Raw genomic sequence first — 24,733 nt, forward strand, 5'->3', positions numbered from 1 at the left:
AAAAGGAATCCAGAGCTCGTTTGATGCTAGCAAGTAACATTTTGTAAATAGATCTCACAACATGGTAAAGCCAGGCCACTAATTTACAGTTCTACACAAATCTACTATTTGCTTACAAACCCCATAAATGACAACAAATTACAAGTACCATGCAGGTTTGTATACACTTATGTGGCAACCATTTCAAGTACTTCCTAAGAATGTTTTCTAGAAAGCAGATTTCTTGCAGATTGGTTTCCAATTTGCAAAGTGCATACATTTTAATGAATTGCAAGCAGCATGGAGCAAAGCATACATATTCTGGCAATAAAGTGACTACACACGCCTTGTTTCAGAACTTGTGGGAAGCATAAAATGGATTCCTGTCATAACAAACTTAAAACACTGACTGGGAAAAACTACATGTAAAAATAAATAAATGAGCATTTTCAGAAGAAAGTGTCTCCTATTTATAATAAAGAGTAGAGGTGAAGTAAATTTTTTTTTCTTTGTCACTTATTCTGAATATCTTTAAGATGCAGTGCAGAATAGCATTGAAAGGTCTTGATTCCAGCATCAGATTGTATGGGAATAAAATACCTCTCCATTAACTTAACTGTTTTATTTGGCCTCCGTTTCCTCACCTATAAGTTGGAAATATTAAAAATACTATTTATCTCAGGTAGGATTAAACAGAGGCTCTTGTCCTGGCAGAGTTAACACCAATTAGTTGGAAGGTATTGATGTTGTTTTTATCAACTTCTTAAAGGCACCCAGTCAAAATAAATACCAATATAGTGCTTGCCTTTAAGGAACTTACTATCAGAAAAAGTAAATCTTCTTCATCAGAGACCAATAAAAAGCAATAAACAAGCATTTATCTTTTCTATATAATGATAGCTAAATCGACCAAGGACATATGATAGAGGGACTTTTTATATACTGTGAAATGATAATGAACAAGGCTTAGAATCAGAAAGATCACTGTTGAGAATAGAATTGTACAATATTTTAGACAGATGCAGAAATGTCAATATTCTTGAAACACAAAATCAATGTATAAGTATCTACAACATCCCAACAAAAATCTTCTACATTTCCGCTTTTCAGCTATATATTATTTCTGTTCATATTTAAAATTTTAAACTATGCTTTGCCATCATGTTTACATGGCCGTCAACACAAATGTAGCCCCCAAGTGCACTTTTTCCTTACAACCCGAAACCATTCTTTCAATGAAGTTATCACCATTAGAGTCAAAGCCCATATTTACTTTTCTTGTCATTTTTATTGAGACAAAATTCAGATTATAACATTTACCTGTTTAAAGTATATAATTCAATGAATTTAGACTATGCAAAAAGTTAAAAAATGATCACTGCAATGTAGTTTTAGAATATTTCTATCACTCTAAGAAAAAATACCTACATATCCATTAAAAGGTACTCCTCAATTCCCTCCCTCTCACTAGCTTTAGCAACTACTAATCTACTTTCTGTCTTTCTAGATTTGTCTAATCTAGAAAGTTCATGTGAATGGATCTCTACAGTGTGTGGCATTTTACTTTTACTCAGCATCATGTTTACAAGGTCATCCATATTGTAGCACATATGAGTAATTCACTCCTTTTTATGACCAAATAATATTCAATTGCATAGACATATATACAATATGTCATTTATCTATATATCAGTCAGTGGACACTTGGGTTGCTTCTACTTTTTGGCTATGGAGTATAATGCTACAAAGAACATTTGTGTGCAAGATTTTGGATGGATATAAGCTTTTAATTTTCTTGGGTATACACATAGGAGTTAAATTGCCTGGTCACATGGAAACCCTGTGTTTAATATTTTAAGGAAGTATTTTCCAAAGAAGCTCTGCCATTTTATAATCTTTTCAACTATATATGAGGGTTCCAATTTCTCTAATATCATTGCAAACATTTGTTATTATCCATCTTTTTCCCCCAGTCATCCTAGTAGATATGATTTATTATGGTTTTGATTTGAAGTTCACAAATGATTAATGATATCAAGAAGCCTTCTGTTTACATACTGGAACTTCATATATCCTCTCTTTGAAGAAACATCTATCCAGTTCTTTCCTCATTTTTTTCTTTATTTCATCTATCTATCTATCTATCTATCTATCTATCTAAGTACCAGGGATTGAACCCAGGGGCACTTTATCATTGAGCCATATCCCCAGACCTTTTTATTTTTTATTTTGAAACAGAGTTGTGCTAAGTTGCTTAAGGCCTCATTAAGTTGCTGAGGCTGGCTTTGAACTTGTGATCCTCCTGCCTCAGCTGCCAGAATTTCAGGGATTAGAGGCATGCAACACTGATCTTTCCTCATCTCTTAATTGTTTATGTTTTTACCAGTAAGGTGTAAGTGTCCTTTAAGAATTGTGAATATAAGTTCTTTATCATGGAGATGATTGGCAAACCTGTTCTCCATTCCATATATATATATATATATATATATATATATATATATATATATATAAAAGATGTGGTGTTAATACTGAACTGAAGGTGTTGTCTTTGCATTTAAGCTCTCCTTCCTGTCCTTCCTGTGTCCTCTTCATCCTCCACCCTGTCACAACACACACACACACACACACTCACACACACTTCTACTTCCTTCCCCCTTCAAAAGCAGTAATCTGCCTCATCTGAAGGAAGAACAGGAAGACACTAGGGATAACAAACAAAATGTTAAATTTCCAAATTCAGAATACTGTAGGCTAGAGCAATTGAGAAAGAACAGGTTCTTTGAATTCCTTCCAGCTTGGCTTTGAGAAAGGAAAGGAAAGTTTAGTTATAAACAATAGATTTCAAAGGGAACTAATAATGTTCCTGTCCACTTCATCAGTTCTTTCCTGAAGAATCTTGGCCTGTTTAGAATGATAAAGGAGAAAGTTTCACAGCATAGCAAAAACTCCACCAAAGGCAGGACTTTTCTCCTGTCTTACATCAGGAGAGAATGCAAAGAAGTCTATGAAGACATAAACACAGGATGGTAAGAGCAAGGAACATGCAAAAACAAAAATTTAATTAGCCCACTGGATCAGCACTAGAGAGAAGAGTCTAGGTTATGTAACCCTCCTTTTTCCAAGAGAGTGTCCATGTAATTAATATATATATATATATATATATATATATATATATATATATATATATATATAAAACATATTTGCTTCCTAAGTCAAGCAATAATGACTGAAAAATATTTTCTTTGGTTGTTGCTATCTCTTCTTACTTTCTATAATGCCCCTCTTTAATAATTTAAGAAGTCTGAGGAATGCTATTTGTTGAAGACCTTGTTAGTGTCACAACAGTATAAATACACAGTTGACAGAAACATAAATAGGGACAGATTAGAACAAACCATTATTTAGGTTCAAGTGTGTCCGTGAGTCAATCATGTGAAGTTGTAGACCACAAAGTAGAAAACTCTTAAAAGTTTGTTGAAGCAGAAGTCTTTTATTCCAAGAAGAATGAATGTTGAAACACGTTGAATGTTTCAAAGAGGAAATTGAACATAAAATAGACTTTAATACAAATAAGTGGTTCTGATATGCATTTTTTTTTCCATTTAGGAGCTCTGAACACAGTATCCAGGCTTGACTTCCTTTATTCTCACAAAGGAAAACGATCGACACCAGGTGTTGAAAAGTGAATTTGTTGACTTAATTTAGTTCTCCCATTTTCAATAAAATATAAGTCTTCCCTTGAGTTAGCAAAACTTGTACACCTACATGTGTGAGAATATAATTCACACTCAAATTAATTTTTGAGTACTCTTTGTGATATATTAAGTTAATCCCTGTTCCTTATCTCTATGAAAAAACATTTTGTTTGCCACTTTTTAAAAAGATATCATCAGAGTCCCAACATCTGCATAAATATTAAACATTGAGTTTATTCACAGTGATGTTTCTCTATTGTGTTTGGGTCAGTGACAAGGAAGGACACTATTACAGTGCTAGAGATTAGCTGTGAGTGTTCAATACATTTAAGAAAATGTAATTTATCTGTAGATACTAATTAAAGTGTACATAGGTGAAGCAGGAAAGTTTGTCACCTTGTTATGATAAAAAGAGATTATACTTCACAATTTTGCATATTTCTCACTTACAGGTAATTCCTAGACACTCAAAATAGATTCAAATACATTTGATTAATTTGAATACATATTTTCACTTCTATACAGGGTAGTTTAGAGGTTAAGGAAATTAGTTGACAAAATCAGAGTTTGCTGTTCCCTACCTGGACCTAAACTTTTTAGATTATTTTATAAACTAAAAATTACTTTTTCTGCCAAACAAAATATGGGGTTCTTAAAATAATCTCTGATATTTATTACATCTTAATTTGAGTCAGGAATGAGAAGAACATACTGTGTTGAGAATGAAGGTAAATAATTTGAGTGAAGTAAATTGTTTCAATTTGTTTTATAAAACACAATCTAAGAGAATTGTTTTTGGTCTGAATAAGTCTTTCACCAAGAACCTCTTGCTATCTAGAAGAGTAGGTAAATAGAGCTAGTCAAAGTCACATTGGCCTGTAATCCAGTACTTGAGAGGATGAGGTGGGAAGATCACGTGAGCTTGGTAGTGTGAGTCGGTCTGAGTAACATAGTAAGACACTGGTTTCAAAAGCCAAACAAAAACAAACTAACAAAAAGAAACTCCATAACTTCTCTGTAACAATCAGTTTTCCATTACAATATAACAAAACATCTGAGAAAATTATTTTATGAAAAAATGTTTGGGTCACAGTTTTAGAGGTTACAGTCCAAGACTATAGAGCCCCATTTCTTCAGGCCTTTGAATGCAGCACAGCATGGCAGGAGCACAAGGCAGAGAAAACTGGTCACTTCATAAGCCAGGAAGAGACCCAGGGTCTGACAGTTACTTTGGAGGTTCCACAGCACCCCCCAATGATCTAAGGACCTGCCACAAGGCCCCAACTCCCAAAGGCTCCAGCTTTGGGACTGAGCCTTTAACATAGGACCTCTGGGGATTCAATCCAAGCCACAGCAGAGACTGGAGAAAACTCAAACATTTCTGAAAAATGAGTGAGAAATTCAGTATGCAAAGGGAATACTTCTACTGTCATACAGAAGAAAGAAAGAAAGGAGCATTAAACTGCTACACTAAAAATAAGGAGATTCGTTCCTGTTTTATAACTTCAAAAGGAAGAAAATACAAGTAGGTACTCCATTCCAGGAACTATAAATAGGGATAGGGGAGGCCTGGGCTGGGCAAAAGCAGAAACAACTCACTTTACTGGAGAGAGAAGGCTTCTTTCCAGTTCCAGAACAAGAGTTCCCAAATATTATATTCCTCTGTCGTAGGTACCCATCTAAATCACTTCTTTAATGTCAGTATGTTCACCCCTCTATCTAGTTACATTGTATTTCTCTCAGTTCCTGTCTCCCCTGTCCATATCTTTAAAACTCTTTACCTGTATATTATAAGTGTTGCTTCATGATGACTATAAGAAATGAAATTGCCAATGAGAAAGTAAATCCACCTACAACCCATCCATCCTCACCTGGGTTAGTGTGTAGATGCGGGTGCCTCTCTATAATCCATTCTTTTCATAATAGTTGAGATAGAATACTAAAACATAACACATATATTGTCACTTTACTACTTACTGTGCTGAACACTTTCTTATGGTTCTTAGAACAAAAACCCAACTTTTTATCCTGATGGGCAAACCCTTCTTGCTGAATTTTCTGAAGTCTCTTCTCACCCCACTCTACCACCTACAAATCTTTCTGTTTTTTAAGGAGAGCAAAATCAATCCTACAAAAAAACATATCTGTCCTTCCCTCTCCCTGGTACATAGGGCACCCCATATCTTCATTTATATCTTGACTTAAATATCATCTTCCCTTGGTGATGGTAATTCAAGTTTGACCTAAAGCTGCCTTCATACATATTTTAAATTTGGCCTAAGGGTTAATCTGTACATAATGAACTGCTATCTTATTTAATGTATAAGTGATCTATAATCTAAATGGAAGTATACCTATGATGAAGCTGAGTCAAAGCTGCCAAAATCTCAGTATGTAAGGCAAAAGCCAATGGAGGCCAATCAAGTTTTTTTCTGTATTGTATTTCCTTTTCTGTGGCTATAAATAGAGTCTGCACTGTGATGGGGTGAAGAGCTCTGACCCATTTTTGGTCCAGACTATTTTGGTTCTTAAACTGTTTTCTCAAATAATCTCTGCTAAATTTAATTTCTGTAATGGCTTCATTTTAACAATAACTCCATGGTAGGTTCTTTACTAATTTATCTTCTGTATCATAGACTGGAGCATATGCTATGGAAGAACAGGGCCCTGAATCCCCAAGGCCTGGAACAATTCCTGGCATGCAGCAGATGCTCCCTAAGTATCTGTTGAATGAACAAAGCTGTAAACATCTTTGTTGAAGCCTGTATTCCCTTCCTTTCAGAATAATCTAGGATTCTTTCATCTTATGGATATTTGTAGAAAGACATCTAATTGTTATGCAAGCATGTTCCCTTAATGCTATGTGACATTGGTATTGCTTTTGTTCTTCCAGATTTGCTCACTTTATCTGATACATAATTTCATCTAGTTTCTCATTGTGATTGTTTATTCAACTTTAGTTAAACACCTCATTTGCACTGCATAGTATATTTACATGTCTGCTTTTTATTTTGTAGGCTTACTTCATTTTTATGTCCTGAAAACAAAGGTGTGGGTACAAATCATCTGTTTCCATTTTCATTCATCATTGGTATAGAATGCCCAATGTCTTAAATGACCTAACATAAATTAAAGTATATTCTGGTTGTAAAATCTGACATAAAAATATTTCTTTAGTGAGAATTATTTATAGAGTTATGGCTATTGTTATACAAAACACAGCAAATGGCTTCACAGCTATGGAAAAGAAAATGATTAAAGGATCTCATGGATTTTTAGTTGATTTTTTTTAAAGGGGTTGATGGGGGGAATGAATTTGTGCTTTAGTTTGATTTTTTTTTCAACAAACACAGGGTCATCAGGCAGTTCTTCAGGGTATTCTACAAAAACAAGCAAAAACCAAAAGACCAACTGGGAAAAGAAGTTTTACATTTACAGAGGTTGCAGGTCAGCACATTCAGGCAGAAATACAGCCAATACTTTGTCTTATGTCTTTTTTAATACTTGAACATAGAAGTCAAATGCAATGATGTCTTTTCACTTTGTAGTCACAGATGAAGGAGACCAATAAATCACAGAAAGCTGACTTCAATAAGCCTCAAGCTAAGAATCTGTGAATGGATCACAGAATTACTGGCACAGTTGCCACCTAAAGCAACAAGCATTTCCAGTATCTTTCCAGTTCACCCACTTTTAAAGCTCAACTCTGAAAATTCTTCAACCTCTCTATACTAAAATCCACTGATCTAGCAACCTGTCATAGGTTTTTGATCATTTCACTGCTTCTCTCCTCTTTTCCCAGTTTAAATACCAGGGTCAACCATTACAATCACCCTCTCCCTTCAGCTCCATATTCCCTCCCTCAAACACTCATCTCCTCTTGGCAGAATAACAATCCTACTTAAATACAATGCTTTGCCTGTCAGGAGCTTGAGTCCACATAAACAAATGAGGCTGAAAAAAACAATGAAATGGGCTAAAGCCAAGAGGACTCTAACCTCCAGGTCAGCTTCTCTAAACTTGATGATTCTGGACTCCGGAATCCAGATCTCCCTTTTATAACAGCAGTTACTTAAAACACACACACACACACACACCAAACAAACAAACAAACAAAAACTTTTCTCCCTGTCTCCTTGGGAAAACTGGAGCCTAACTTCTGTAAGAGACAAGGAGGGAACACAGAGATCCTAATCACATTGAACAGCCTCCTCCCTAGGGTACATCAGCAGTGTCCTCCTCCAGGAATTTTCTACTTACTAGCTCACCCCAGTGCTTAAATACCCACTCCACCTTTCCTTCCTTTCAGTTCAACCTCTTTCCCCTAATGCAAAAGTTTGGAATAAAACTCTCCTTTGCCTGCTTTACTCAGATGGGGATGGCTACCCTGAAGTGATGCCTTCATGATGCCTGGTAACCATAAAGCTTTTCCCTAGTACATTGTTCTTCCATTTTTCTTGCATTTGTCTTTTCTTCAACCATTCAAACCCTACCCATCCTCATTCTCAGTTGATGCCCTTGCTTTCTATATCACCGAGAAAACAGTAGCTTTCCAAAAAGCTTTTCCACAGCTCCAGCCACCCATCAACTCACCTAGGGCATGTGTGCCCACTCCTCTGTCTTCCCTGTTTCTCTAGGCATGGAGAGCCTGGGCTCTCATGCCTATGCAAGAAGTTATATGAGTGACCTCCTCTGCCTCCTGCTTCCACAATTGTCCTCTGCTCCCACTAGCCCTTCCCACCTGCCAACCCCACTTCTCTACCTGACTTTTCAACAACATTCAAACCAAAGTTTTTGTGACACTTCTTCATACCACTTCCTTCCTATAGATTTTAAGGCACAAAGTGCTTTTAGTTTTCCTCCAGTTTTCACTTGTTCCTCTTCATTCCCTAGTCTCTTATAGTGGAAATAATAAGGCTCAGTAAAAGATTTACTCTGACATTCTCTTCAATCATTCATTCCTCCTCCTCCTCCTCCTCCTCCTCCTCCTCCTCCTCCTCCTCCTCCTCCTCCTCCTCCTCCTTCTCTATTCATAGCTTTCCCTTATTCCCCTTCTGCTACAGGCAGCCATTCATTCACATGTATCTGATTTGTAAAATCTTATTTTTAATGACTTTTAGCAAAATGTATTATTATGCACATATATTTTAATGTGAGTAAATGATAATTCAGAAACCATCTCTTTGATTAAGTTTTCTCTCAGTGACATGTTTTTAAGATCCATTCATACTTTTATAATAATTGGTTGCTATCTGCTTTAGTGTTCTGCCTTGTACTCATCCACATTTACTCCCCTCTAGTGATACCCAGATAGCCAACAGCTGCCTTCGACTCAAACAATGCTACAGCAAACCATCTATCTGCCAAAGATTCTGAAGCTTCTCATTTCCTGCAACTTATCTCCAGAGTTTCTTGCCTCTTTGCTCCATTTACTCCCCTCTCCAAGTCTTCTCCATTTTAACTAATAATTCCATCCTTCCCATTATTCATATAAAAAACACAGGGTCATCCTTGATTCCTCTCTTGCTCTTATTCTACCCATCTACTGCAACAATAAAGTTTCTCAGTTTTACTTTCAAAATGAGTCAGAATTTGACAATTTCTCCATCTCCTTTTACCACAGTGAACAAAGTCATCATCATTTCTCTTACTGTCATTCCAAGGATTCCTTAATTTTTTTCTCAAAAGAGCCGCCATAGCAATCTTCTTAAAAATGTGTGTCCGATAATTGTATTGCTCTACTTAGAATCATCCAATGGCTTCCATCTCACTCAAAGGAAAAGCCAAAATAACTGCAATGGACTAAAAGGTCTTAGATGATCTACCTGCTCCCATACCAGTCTAGGCACACTTTCTCTGGCCCCTTACTCCAATGCCAACTCAGTGACCATCTTGCTATTCCTTGAACTTCTTAAGGACATTTTTCATAGTACTCTTTCCTTGGACTCAACACCCCTTTACTTATTCAATTGACAACTGCAGTTACACATTCTAATACCTTGAACTCCTCCTACCCACCTTCCCTACTTAAATACTCCTTAGCATTTATCGCTATTAAATATACTGTATTCTTCTAATTGATTTTTTTTTCTACTGGGGATCAAACCCAGGACCTCATGTATACTTGGGCTAGGCAAGTGCACTACCACTGAGCGACATCCCCAACCCCGAAATTATTTACTCTGTTTACCATCTATCTTCCCTAAGGTTCCACCAAAATAATGTAAACTCCATTAAGATAGGGATTTTTATTTGTTTTTCATTGCTGAATACCAAGCGCCCAAGAGAGTACTGGAAATCTAGGCATTCACTAAATTATAGAATAAGCAAAAATAATCAATATGAAATCTGAATTCTAAGAAGGCAGTAAGGGAAATTAACCAAATTAATCGGAAAATAAGATTCAAGTGGGGAAACATATTCCTAAATCACCCCTTGCTCCAGGGCTGACCATTTGCATATCATTCCACTCTACTTGCCCAATTAAGCTCTGGAATATTCCATAGCAGTATATTAATCGGATCCTGTCCCTATTTCCATTCCTCCTTTTAAACCTTTCTCTGGCTAAGAGGATGAAACCTAAGTATCTCACTGGACCTACTAACTCTGGCAAGTTCTCCTCTCTAGGCACATTTTGCATTCCATTCACCTCCTCCTTGTCCTTTTCTCCCACTTGGTTCCTTCTAATTTAAAACAAGGCTTCATATAGCCAACTCCTGCTTAGTCTGCAGAGCGAGGTTCATCGTATTCTCCCAGAATCTTTCCATGGCCACCCAGACCATGTCAGTGTCTGTTTTATGGTATTAGTAGCTCATATTTTTTATTAGATATATATAATTCTAATTAATTTTTATGGGGCTGGGTTATTATTATGAATCTCCCTTTCTAGACTATAAACTTCCTGAGGGAAGAACTGTGACCATTTATTTACTGTAACATCTCAGAACCCCTGATTATAGGGGACACTCAGCTAAGATTTACTGAATTGAAAGAAGGAGGAGGAGGAGGAGGAGGAGGAAGAGGAGGAGGAGGAGGAGGAGGAACAACCTGACCTGCAACATTTCCTTCACCTCAGTTGTCCAAGTCTCATAATTCTGGTGGGGCTGCTGACTAGCCTTCTAAATAGCCTTCTAAAAGACCAACTTTGTCCTCCATAATTCCTACTTGAGCAAGGGCATCCTACTTTGGGCTGATGCTTAGCTTTTTGCCCTCACAGAAAGTGTTCTTGGATTCCCATTTATGCATCTGTGCTTCCTCAGCAAAATGAAACAGGTAATTTTAAACATTTTTTCAACATAAAATAAAACTCACATGCATACTACCTTTAAGAGAATAACTTGAGGGGCTGGGTTTGTGGCTCAGTGGTAGAACTCTCGCCTAGCATGCATGAGGCACTAGGTTCGATCCTCAGCACCACATAAAAATGAAATAAAAATATTGTGTCCACTTACAACTATAAAATGAATATTAAAAAGACAAGAGAATAACTTTAAATTTCACATGGAACTTATTAGTTTGACAGGAAGAATTTCCTTCCGCTACTGTTTGATTATGAATCTCAGTGAGACAGCATATGCATTAATATATGTCTATATATTATATAATTACATAACTATGCCTAAATGGGTTTTGTTTTTCCTCTTCCTCAAAACTATGTAGGTTCAGAGAAAACTAACAGTGACATCCCACATTCAGGCATGAAATCGTGTGTGTAAAATATAATCACGTGATAATAAAATATACATGTTACTACAAATTCCTGTTATAAATTTGCTAATCTGAAGCTTCAGGGTGGCCATAACTGTAATTTTACTTCATATTTATTGAAATAGGGAAAATGCCATCACCCATTCTTGGAAGACAAGGTAACATTACATTTAAAACAACAAGGTTTTCTTCCCTCTGTAGTTAAGTTGATTTGCTCATTTCTAACTGTGTATAAATGTCAGGTGTACTAAGCTGTTTTTTTATTTGAAGCCAAAATATACAGCTCTTTCCAGAGCCCAAAACAAATTTAAAAGGTCTCTGTGGTTTGTGACTCGTCATCATACAGCTGTAAAAGAAGACAAGCCAGCAGGCTGGATCCCATCTCAAAACTTTCAAAGGTTAAAGACAATTACCTCTTCAAGGACATCAGCAAGCTTGCTAAGGATCTCTTCAGGAAGGCTCTGGAATGTTGGAACACTAAAAAACAAAACAGAGAATGATGCTGAACACATGAACAGCAACTTACTTTTAATAGATCACATTGCAATATATCTGAATAAAAATGCAAAAACCCTTCCTGGCAATCTGTAGCTTAAGATCAAAGCAATTGTTTAAGCATGCTTTGCATCCAACAAAGAAAAATTATGTTGTAAGATAAAGAACTTGCAAGTTTTACAGAACTAAGTCCAAATCCCATTTGTTTTTCTATGTGACTATAAATGCCTTAGCTACAATGGAGAGACAACTATCCTCTCCCCCTTATCAGTCTGTTGTCACCAGATTCCTCCCTTTCCAGGTTCCCCTGCACATATCCTCTTCTTCAAGTCAATTCTTACCCTTTCTTTGGGACACTGTTTGATTGATGATACATTCAGACCTGCAAACATTCATTCTACAACTCTGAAACACTTCCCAGTCTCCCCAACCCTTCCCCAGCTAGGTCAAGTTCTATTTTGAGCTCATGAGCTTTTATTGTTTTCTCCAGTGCTGGGGATATAACCCAGGGTCTCAGACATGCTAGGCAAGGGCTTCACCACTGACCCATACCACCCTTATCCTATTATGAACACTTTTGTCTCTTACTAGAGCTATAATTAGATAATTAATCAAGCATTTGTTTGTTTTTGCATGTCTTCCCTGCTATAATTAAAACTCTACAAAGATAAGAACTGCCTTTGTTCAACTCCCTGTATTTTCAGTGATTGACAAATAGACTCAACAGCATATGTGAAGTTGAAAGCAGGGATGTGTGGATGCATCATAGGACAGTGAAGACAGGCCTGAGATGTCCCAACTTTAATTACAAAGGGCTAGAAAACAGAAGGGAGGAAAGATAGGGGAGCGTGTGTATTGGGTAGGGGCGTTAATCAGAAACAAGCTACAAACCAAAAAGAACAAAAATTATTTTACATTTTGGAATATATGTTAAAAGCTCAAGTTCCATCAGGGCTAACCACCAAGACCATCACAGCCTATTTGCATATTAATTTTGCCAGACTTCTCTTTATGAATTGCCCTCCTAATCCAAATGTCTCTTGCTTTACAATATCCTGCCCTTCTTACCTGTAGCCAATGTAGGTTACAGTGTTTTCCTTCCCCAGATCAGTCTTCATAAAGTTCACTATTCATTTTTCCATATTTTGTCTATTTCCTAGTGGTCAGGCAGACTAATCCAGCCAGCCAGGCTCTATGCAGGGTCCCTGGGGAAGGCTGCAGGTAACACTATCTATAGCCCAGTTCCTTTTGCTGGTACTTACAGAAACTTGTCCCAGGACCTTCTCCTTTCTGTTTTCTGGCTAGCATCTGTAATGGTCCTAATAAATTCTTTTATTTCAGTGATTTCCTTGATCTGAAGAGTTTTTGTTTAGGAATTGTTGTTAGGATAAGACAGGTAGAACAAAGACCCAGATTCCTAGTACCATTACCCATGTTAATTCCTTTCTGTTCACCCTGTTCTCTTATTTAACCCCTTGAAACAGCAAATGAAAATATTGAATGATGTCAAGTGTACAAACCAATAAAACTTCTTGGTTTGTACAATAAAGCAATGACCTCAAATGAAACTCCACTGCAAAGTCAGTCAAACTAGGTTGTAGCACTAAATTCTCATTCTGCATCTCAGTGTTTGAAAAGACCATAAATGAGTGCATGTACATTTGCATACCTGATATTTGACTTATAGCGTAATTCTCACTTGATTAGAATATTACAATAGAAGAAACTGTAACATATTGTTTTGATATAAGCATGCAAGTTTAGCTGTTAATTTGTCACTCTAATTCCTGTTACTTAGGGTAAAGCCTGTTGATGAAATCCCAAGGTTTTATGCAGTGGTGTAGCAATTCACCCAGGACCATCTGTTCTGCCAGATTTACTGCTGTGGTCTGAGACATGTGGTTTTTAATTTCCAGAAGGCAGTCCATTTCAGCAGCTGGATGGAATGCGTCACAGAAAGAGACAGCAGAAGACAGAGGAAGCTGTTTCCATGAGTTATGCAGGTTGAGAAACTGAGCCCTTCCTGTTCTATTAATGAGGTCTATTTCAGTTTCTTCTGAGATGTTAGAAAAATTAGTTTCTATTCTATTGAGTATTTGAGGAAAAAACAAGCTATTCTATCAAGTATTTGAGGAAAAAAACAAGCTTTATAATATACTTCTTCAGACAGTCCTGTTATTTCTGTGCTAAACTTTTATTTCAATCTGGGTTGTATCTATGTTAAACCATTCTGTAATATTTCCCTTGTCATGATGGATATTACCCATGAGGGGAAAAAAGGGTCTTTGCTTGGCCATCTAATACACTAGACAAAAACAAAAACATTAATATTTAAGAGGACATTTTAAATACAATATATTTTATGATTTTCAATCCATTTTAAATGCCTCAAAATATCGCAAAGTGTTTATTGTTAACAAAAAATAAAGGATATTTTTAAGAAGAAACACTTAAAAAATATCAGTGACCACTGGTGCACTTCTGTACTTAACAAAAGGGGAAAAATCATTTGACAGAAAAAGAAGTATTTTCACTTTAATGTTACTCTTAAAACACTGTGGTAGCCATCTTTAAAATCCTAAGTTTCTAGTCTCAAAACATTAGCTAAGTCTGTCATGTAATTAATTTGCTAAGAATTACAAGCCTACTAGAAGCTTGAATATCAAGAAAAAAATTGAACATGTTCATAGCTTGAAATTCTACTCATGAAATATTGTAGTTGAATTTTCCCAAATACTTCAAAAGATATTGAGTTTCCACTGACATTGAGTTTCCACTAATATGGACAAAGGAAACCTCAAGATAGAGTTATCTGATTTATATAACTTAAGACAAACAATAACAAAAACAGACTTCCAGAGAAAATGTTTAAACACTAGAGAAAAATATTTTCTTTTATGCTGAAACTAATTTATTCCAACAATTTACATGCTAATTACATGAAATTCTTACAGATGGGTTCAAACGTTTCAGTTCACTAAGGACTTGCAATGACCTGAAGTAAGATAATTGCACTTAAATATAATATAATGGATATGATTTAAAGTTTGGTAATTTTCCACTGTTTTTCTAATTAAATGAAGCAAGGACTTGGAATTTGTAATGACAGTAACAGAAAATGAGATTTGAGGGATTTTTATTTGCTGTTTATTGGGCTAAGGGTTTTATAGGTAATATAAGGTTTATTTTTACATCAGTCTTATCATATAGTCATTATTGTCATCCATTTTACAGATAAGACAATGCTGCCCTTGACTGTTTGCTTAAGGTCACACCATTTATCCCTGGTGAATCACCAGGTGAGGGGGTGCACACCTGTAATCCCAGGTGTTCCAGAGGCTGCTGTTGCAGGATGATTTGGAGTTAAAGGCAGCCTCAGCAACAGGAAGGTGTTAAGCAACTCAGTGAGACCCTGTCTCTAAATAAAATACAAAATAGAGCTTAGGATGTGATTCAGCGTTTGAATGCCTCTGAGTTCAATCCCCAGTACCACTCCCGCACCCCCCCCCCAAATAACCTGAGGGTACAAAGATGACAATTCTCTACAGTAACAGCTATTATTAAAGGAATCTTAAAAGCCTTTCCATGGGGGTTAAAACTATCTTCGATTCTCTCTCTCTCTCTCTCTCTCTCTCTCTCTCTCTCTCTCTTTAGTACTAGGGATTAAATGCAGAGATACTTAATGACTTAGCCATGTCCCCACTCTTTATTTTTTTATTTTGAAACAGGATCTTGCTAACTAGCTTACAGCCTCACTAAATTGCTAAGGCTGGCTTTGAACTTGTATCATCCTACCCCAGTCTCCCAAGCCACTGGGATTTAAGTGTGTGCTCTCACATCTGGCTAAAGTTAAAACTATTTTTATAATAACTCTAAGTTGTAATTTTCCTTTTTCACTATTATTCTTTCACATGTATCCTGACATATGATGATATTGTCTCTTTGATGGCTAATGGAATGCCTGCTCACATGCTCTTGTGTTTTCTAGAATTATTTAAAGTAGTAAATTTCTAATATGAATGTGCTGTTTACAGATATTAGTTTGTTTTCATTACTTCCTTTGTGCTTGTACTACTTCTCATTATATGTGTTAATAACATTAGATCCAATGAATCATTCTTTTAAATTAATGAAGTTTTCCTTGCATCTAAGTGGAAAAACAAGAAGTTTTGCAAAAAATAGCTTCATGTTTCTTTGAAAATATTCTATTTTTTGTTTGTTTTGCTATGCCAGGAAAAAAAAAAAAACCCAGGGTCTTGTGCACACTAGTTACTCTACCACTGTGCTAAATCTTCTGTCCCTCTTTTAAAATTTTATTTAAAACTGTCACAGCTTTACAATTTATAGTACTTATTAAGGATTTAGTAAAGAAAGTTTGCTTTATTTTCCTTATTTTTAAGAATGTGATCATTTTCTTCGAAAGGGTAATAAGAAGATTCATATTCTCAAGTCACAGCTGCCAATTTCTAACTCTAGAGACATTTGGAAAATATAAAATGACACATCAGAGAATTTTCTAACTCACAGATGGAAGAAATCTAGTCCAAAGAAACTTAGAGATGCTGTAAATAAAAAATAAAAACATAAGAATAAAAGCTATCTTTCTCTCAGCATATAAATGATAATAACTTATCTTTCACAATAATACTTGTAGAAAATATGATCATGCCAGTGAGATCATTTTGAGACAAATCATTCAAACTTTAGAGAAAAAAGAAATTGAGTTTTTAAAATGTTGATATTGAGTTTTTTAAAATCCAAAAATCTCTTAGTACAGCTTTTCAAATTACAAATGAAAAAGCCAAAGAAGTGTCTTACAGGCAGATACCATGTTGTGTTTAGTGAAGAAGTCCAACAACAGCTAATAAAGCAATCACTTCCTATAGAAGTAACTTTATTGAATGCCTGTAGGATGCAAAATCAGTAAAAGAAATCATTGCACTGACTCTCTCCAATGATAGAGTACCTTTTTGAATTAAAATTTTTACAGAAAAAAAAAAAACCTGAGTTAAGATTTTGCCTACTGAGTGGTACCTTTGCCTTACAAATAAAAGAATATAGTTACAGACATGGCTGGCTTGAGTTTTACTTATATTTTAGTACCAGAACCAACTGGTTATCAAAGAGTATGAATATGTGGCAACAAACATAAGTGGTAACTGCAATAAGTCTCGAATAACTTTTTAAAAAGTAGACTTGAAGACTTTTTTGAATCTTATGGTTTAACCTGGAAAAACTTGATGAATATCAAATTTGCACTGACAATGCAAAAGTGATGGTGACCTCTGCCTATTAAGCAGCACTGTCAAATATCACACAGTGGCAGTAACAATATTTTTTTTAAAAGTCAGTTTCACTTTAAAATCATTTTTGCTGAAATAGTAAAATTATTAAATACATTAAGTTTTAACCCTTGAGTTTTAATATTGTATATAACAAAATGGCAAGTTCACATAATGAACTTTTGCATACTGAAACATGACAGTTTTCTCAAGGAAAATCATGTGAATGGCTGCCGGAGTTGCAAGGTGAATTAGCCACTTTTTTCATGGAGCATCACTTTTTACTGGAGAATGACTGACAACACTGGTTATTCAGATGGGTGTTTGGCAGGTATTTCTTTTTCCTAAATGAACAAAGTAAGTCTGACACTTCTAGGGCAATAAGAGCACTTATTGCTAATGATAAAATTCAAACTAAAAAAAAAACTTTTATCTGTACTATGAACATAAGAGTTTTCCAAAACATGATTAAACAGAACAGAGTAACAGGAACTACTATGGGAAGAGAGGCATGCTGAAAGATTAAATGGGGTGACCAAGATGTCCTCATTGAGAAAGTAAAATCTGAGCAGAAGTCTGAAAGAAGTAAAAGAGTTAGTTCATTGGAAATCTGGGGAAGAGCATCCAGGTAGAGGGAACACAATGAGTAAAGAGTAGGGTATAATATGCCTGGTGGCTTGTGGGGGCAGCAAAAAAAAAAGGTGCTTAGTTTTCAGTGACCTGGGGGGGGTGGAGGAATAGCAGGCATCAAGAGGGTAAAGGTGGTGGAAGAGCACTATGGGCTTGCAGACCATTGCAAGGACATGGCTCTAAGATGTGGAGCTACTGCAAAACTCTGAGCCCCTGTGTGACAAGAGCTTATTGACATGTTAGAGACCTCTCTATAAAGGAAAACAAATCAACAGTAAAGGGGAGAGAGTAGAAGTTGGTAGACCAGATAAAAGTCTATTCTTAAGTGACGGATGATATTTTGAAAGTTGAAGAAGCATGATTTCCTGATAGACTGGGCATGGGGTGAGAGAGTAGAGGGGAGAAAAGGATGGCTCCTTGAGGTTGAAGAGAACCTTTAAAAATAACTTAAACATTTTTCTACTTTAAAAGCAATCTTTAAAAAAAATCCTACTTAGTAGTGAAATGTTACATTTTATCAAAAGGTTATAACCAAAGAGTGTTGGATGTGGCCCTACATCCCCTGAAAAAAAACAAAGGTCTAAAAACAGTTCAGCACTATTCTCTACCTAGAAAAAAGGCATAATTATATCAATTATCTTGAGGTAGCATTTGGAGAACAGAAGTTTTTTGATTCTGTCGTAAGTCATCAGTTTTGTATTACATTTAATGCTACCGACATTGATAGGTATTGTTTATTTCTGTGCCACTGGCTTCCTACAGAAAAAAGAAGAAATCTCTGGCTTAACCAAGTAAATCAATTTATATTGATGAAGGATTAAGGTTAAAGCGCTCTTAACATGATAGCTATTTTATCAATCCCTTTAGTAAATTCATCAAAATTTTTTTTGTCCCTAACATACTTTTTTTTTCCTTTATTGGATGATTTGGCATCAATCCTGTTATGCAATAACTAATCTTCCTTTCCTGAGTCTCTTACCCTACATCTCAATCCAATATACTCTATCCATTCATGCCAAATTTATTTTCTATCAGGGATGTGTAGCCCTTATTATTAAAATTCAAAATATGTTTCATTTGGAGGATCAACTGTTCTTGTTTAGTGAGATATTTAATCACATGTGTTGTTTAGCTCTTAAACAACCTAAAACTACACAGCATGGCATGCCCCAAATTTGGGGAATAATGTCTCTAAGGTTCTTGCTATTGAAGTTACAAAGGACCCTTGAAGTTCACTGGCTTTCTGCTTTTGTGCATCAGGGGAGGATGGAACTTTGGTCAAGCTTGGAATGCTGATGCTTCATGTCAACTTCCCTGGGAAGATTCATGTAGAGACCTACTGTTGGAGAGATGTCTCCAAAGTCCTCCTCTTTCTTCCAAATGATTATAGACACTTAATAATCTCTTTCAAATAAATTTGGGCTTTTAAAATTAATGGGAAGAGTCTTACCTTCTAGAAGTTTTTGGTATTGATGAAAATTCTTACCAAGAAATGGGAAGAGCCTACTAACCTGCTTGGAAAATGGGGAAAGGAAGAATATCAGGGAAAATATCTCAATAATTTATCTTTGAATAAATTGTTCTCCAGGTCCATCTGTAACATTTGTAAACCCTGTTTCTTGGTATAGTCAACCTCCATCTATCATAACCAGTGTCCCACAAAACACAGATACAGGTCTAATTCCTAGGTCCCACTTTGAGTTTTGTATATGGTGAGAGATAGGGGTTTAGTTTCATTTTGCTGCATATGGATTTTCAGTTCTCCCAGTACCAATTGTTGAAAAGGCTGTCTTTTCTCCAGTGTATGTTTTTGGCACCTTTGTCTAGTATGTCATAATGTTTTGTGTGGGTTTGTCTGTGTGTCTTTTATTCTGTACCATTGGTCTACAAGTCTATGTTGGCACCAATACCATGCCATTTTTGTTACTATAGCTTTGTAATATAGTTAAAGGTCTTATATTGTGATGCCTTCTGCCTCACTCTTCTTGCTAAGGATTCCTTTGGCTATTCTGGGTCTCTCAATTTTTCAATGAATTTCATGATTACTTTTTCTATTTCTTTAAGAAATGACAATGGGATTTTAATTGAAATTGCATTGAATCTGTATAGTGCTTTGGGTGGTATTGCCATTTTGACAATGTTAATTTTGCCTATCCAAGAGCATGGGAGATCTTTCCATCTTAGCCTCAAATCTTCATCATGTCAGATTAGGCACTGACTTCCTAAACAAGACTCCTAAAGCACAAGATATAAAACCAAGAATTAATAAATGGGATGGACTCAAACTAAAAAGCTTTTCAGCAAAAGAAAAAATCAATAAGGTGAACAAGAGCCTACATTTGGGGAGCAAATTTTTGACATATGCATGTCAGATAGAGCACTAATCTCCAGGATATATAAAGAACTCAAAAACTTGGCAAAAAAAAAAAAACCCAATCAATAAATGGGCTAAGGAGCTGAACAAGCACTTCTCAGAAGAAGATACACATTCGATCAACAAATATATGAAAAAAAAATGTTCAAAATCTCAAGTAATTAGAGAAATCCAAATCAAAACTACTCTCAGATTTTATCTCACTCCAGTCAGAATAGCAACTATCAAGAAAGCAGACAACAATAAATGTTGGTGAGAATGTTGGGAAAAGGCACACTCATACATTGCTGGTGGGACTGCAAATTGGTGCAACCAATCTAGAAAGCAGTATGGAGATTCCTTTAAAAACTTGGAATAGAAGCACCATTTGACCCAGCTATCCCACTTCTTGGTGTTTACCCAAAGGATTTTAAAACAACATACTACAGAGAGTTAAGAAAACTTGTGCTGTAAATGGGTAATAATGAGTGTAGTACATTCCACTATTGTCATGTATGTAAAAAATAAATAAATAAAAACATACTACAGTGATGCAGCCACATCAGTGTTTATAGCAGCACAATTCACAATAGCCAACTGTGGAAGCAACCTAGATGTCCTTCAATAGATGAATGGATAAAGAAACTGTGGTATATATACACCACAGAATATTACTCAGCATTGAAAGAGAATAAAATTATGGCATTTGTAAGTAAATGGATGGATTTGGAGAATATCATGCTAAGCAAAATATGCCAATTCCAAAAAAACAAAGCCTGAATGTTCTCTCAGATAAGTGGTTGCTGATCTATAATGAGGGGGACGGAGCATGGGAAAAATGGAGGAACTTTGATGGGGCAAAAGGAAAAGAGAAGTTGGGAGGGGGAACGGGGGCAGGAAAGATGGTGGAATGAGATGGACATCATTACTCTGGGTACATGTATGAGTGCACATATGGCGTGATGCTACATCGTGTACAACCATAGAAATGTAAAGTTGTGCTACAATTGTGTACAACAAGTCAAAATGCATCCTGCTGTCATATATACCTAATTAAAATAAATTTAAAATAGAACACACAGATACTGCAATGTTTTGACCAATGCTCAAATAAAGGAATGGGTAAAATGATAGAGCAAGAATAAAGAAGCTAGAAAGGAACAGTCAAGAAACTTGGAAGAGAGCCACAGGGCCATTTAAGCAGGAAATCTCTGATTACAAGGTCCTGATTCTTGAACTAGAAAGGGTGAGGTGAGGCACATCCTCTTGGATTCTCACCAAGGAGCAGGTCACAACTTAAAAAACCAGAGGGAGTCCTTCTACACTAAGGGACTTAGGGCCAGGCATTTGTAAACACATTGTGTTGTCATCTTCCTTACTCATCCATTCCTCCCCCATCCTTACTGAGTGCAACAGCCAAATCCTACCCTTGTCTGCATAAGCCTTATGCTTCATGTCTTTCTTTATGCAAACTACACTGCAGTCTCTTAGACCTCTTGATTTATTTCAAATGATCAATTCAGTGATGGCAGAAAATTTAACAATTTTTAAGTGAATAAAAAAAGAGAAGTCTATATTATTTTTTCATTATCCCTGCAACCCCCATTTAGAAAAGAGTTATATTCTCATCAATTACATATCTTCTCTATTATCATAACTAGAGATAGCATGTGTAATAAACAGGTAATTCACTTTAAGCTCAATGAAATTCAGCATTTTTATCCCCAATGCAGAAATACTAAGTCCGTTGCAAGTAATCTCAAGCAGTTGCCATGAAATAATCTAGGAGAATATATTTAAATTGCTTTCAAATTAAAATACTATTCTAATAAGTGATGAAATTACTTATGAAAAATTTTTAAAATCCTAAGACTAATGTCTTAAAAAATATCTTCTATGTTATTTACAACTATAAACCTTCAGATCTGATTTTAATCTAATTTTCAACTCTGAAGAATCTTATGCTAGATCCTTGGCCAGGAGTTTCTAAACTTTGAAGTCATTAGAAAATCTAACTCAAGAGGCCATGAGATTGTGTAAAATAAATAAATAAATAAATAAATAAATCCTCATTGTATTTTTCACAATTGCAGTAAAATGTATGAGACATTAAATTTATCAACTTAAATACTTTTAAGTGCACAGTGGCAGTAAGCACATCCACATTGTCCTGCAGCCATTGCCGCTATCCATTCCCAGAACTTTTTTATCATCTCCAGCTAAAACTCTATACCCATTAAAATAATAACTCCCCATTCCTTTTTCCCCTCAGCCCCAGGAGAACACTATTCTCTTCTGTCTCTAGAATATGACTATGCTACATGCATCATATAAGTGGAATTCATATAATATCCAGCCTTTGTATCTAAATCATTTGATTGAATGTAATGTCTTCAAGGTTCATCCATGAATAATCAATCTAACAAAAGAGGTGAAAGATCTATACAATAAAGATTACAGAACAGAAAGACATTAATGAAGACCTTAGAAGATGGAAAGATCTCCCATGTTCTTGAATAGGAATAATTAATATTGTCAAAATGATAATACTATCAAAAGCATTATACAGATTTAATGCAATTCCAATTAAAATCCCAACAACATTCTTTATACAAATAGAAAAAGCAATCATGATATTCATTGGGAAAAATAAGACACTCAGAATAGCCAAATCAATCCTTAGCAAAAAGAGTGAAGCAGGAGGCATCACAATACCAGACCTTAAACTACACTATAGAGCTATAGTAACAAAAAAATGGCATGGTATTGGCACCAAAATAGACATGTAGAGCAATGGTACAGAATAGAAGACACAGAGACAAACCCTCATAAATACAGTTATCTTATACTAGACAAAAATATACATTGGTTAAAAAAAAATAGTCTCTTCAATAAATGGTGCTAGGAAACCGAAAATCCATGTGCAGCAAAACAAAATCAAAACCACTATCTCTCAGCATGCACAAAATTCAACTCAAAGTGGATCAAGGACCTAGGAATTAGACCAGAGACTCCTGGCCTAATAGAAGAAAGAGTAGGCCCAAATCTTCATCATGTTGATTAGGTTCTGACTTTCTTAATCAGACTTCTAAAGAATTAATCAAGAATTAATAAATGGGGGTTGGGGGTAGAGCTCAGTTGGTAGAGTGCTTGCCTCACATGCATAAGGCCCTGGGTTCAATCCCCAGCAACACACACACACACACACACACACACACAATTAATAAATGGGATGGATTCAAAGTAAAAAGTTTCTTCTCAGCAAAGGAAACAATTAACAATGAGAAAAAAGCCCACAGAGTGGGAGAACATCTTTACTAAACACACATCAGATAGAGCACTAATTTTCAGGATATATAAAGAACTCAAAAACCTAACACCAAAAAAAAAAAAAAAAACAGTCAATAAATAGGCTAAGGAACTGAACAGACACTTCTTAAAAGAAGATATACAATTGATCATCAATATATTAAAAAAAATGTTCAACATCTCTAGTAATTAGAGAAATCCAAATCAAAATTAAGATTTCATCTCATGCCAGTCAGAATGGCAGTTATCAAGAATACAGACAGCAAAAAATATTGGAAAGAATGTGGGGGGAAAGGCACATTCATACATGGGACTGCAAATTGGTACAACCAATCTGGAAAGCAGTATGGAGATTCCTTAGAAAACTTGGAATGGAACCACCATGTGATCCAGCTATCCCACTCCTTGGTCTATACCCCAAGGACTTAAAATCAGCATACTAGAGTGATACTTAAAAACAGCCACATCAATGTTTATAGCAGCACAATGCACAATAGCCAAACTGTAAAAGCAACCTAGATACCCTTCAATAGATGAATGGATAAAAAAAACGTGGTATATATAAATACATAGAATATCACTCAGCATTAAAAGTGAATAAAATTATGGCATTCGCAGGTAAATGGGCACAGTTGGAGAGTACCATGCTAAGCGAAGTAAGCCAATCCCCCAAAACAGGAGCTGAATGTTTTCTCTGATAAGTAGATGCTAATCCATAACTGGGGGGGGGGGCATTGGATGAGTGGAGAAACTTTGGATTGGGGCAAAGGGGAGGAGATGAGGGAGCATGGGGATATAAAAAATGATAGAATGAGATGGATGTCATTACCCTAGATGCATGTATGATTGCATGAATGGTGTGACTCTACTTCATGTACAACCAGAGAAGTGAAAAACTGTGCTCCATTGTTTACAAAAAATCAAAGAGCTGTCTGCCATAGTGTATAACTGATTAGAACTAAAAAAAAGAACAACCTTTTCTGTCCCTGACAACTTTCTTTCTACATCTACATCTAATTAGGTATCCGCCTAAATGGCACATACACTACATACACATACATACACATATAATACATCTACATCTAATTAGGTATCCACCTAAATGGCACATTCATAACCATATGTTGACATATTTGTCTCCTCTCAATAATCTGTAAATTAACAGACCTATTTTATAGTAATTAATAGCAAAAATTTTAGAATCAGGAAAAAAATATGGTTTGAATTGCAAAACCCCTACTTGCTAGCCATAACTACAAGGAAGTTATTAAAGCCATAAGCTT

The 24,733-nt window shown here is 35.7% G+C and overlaps 1 protein-coding gene across 1 annotated transcript in view; it reads right to left on the reverse strand.

Annotated features, from left to right (window-relative positions):
- The window catches only part of PRKG1 (protein kinase cGMP-dependent 1), a 1,128,350-nt gene that overhangs the window by 310,886 nt on the left and 792,731 nt on the right, over window positions 1–24,733 (reverse strand). Inside the window, exon 5 of the mRNA XM_081267801.1 lies at window positions 11,795–11,858. Coding sequence (XP_081123927.1) covers window positions 11,795–11,858 — 64 coding nt within the window. The remainder of the gene's footprint in view (window positions 1–11,794; window positions 11,859–24,733) is intronic.

Source organism: Spermophilus citellus (genome assembly GCF_964194105.1).
Source record: "Spermophilus citellus genome assembly, chromosome: 15".
Classification (NCBI taxonomy): Eukaryota; Metazoa; Chordata; class Mammalia; order Rodentia; family Sciuridae; genus Spermophilus; species Spermophilus citellus.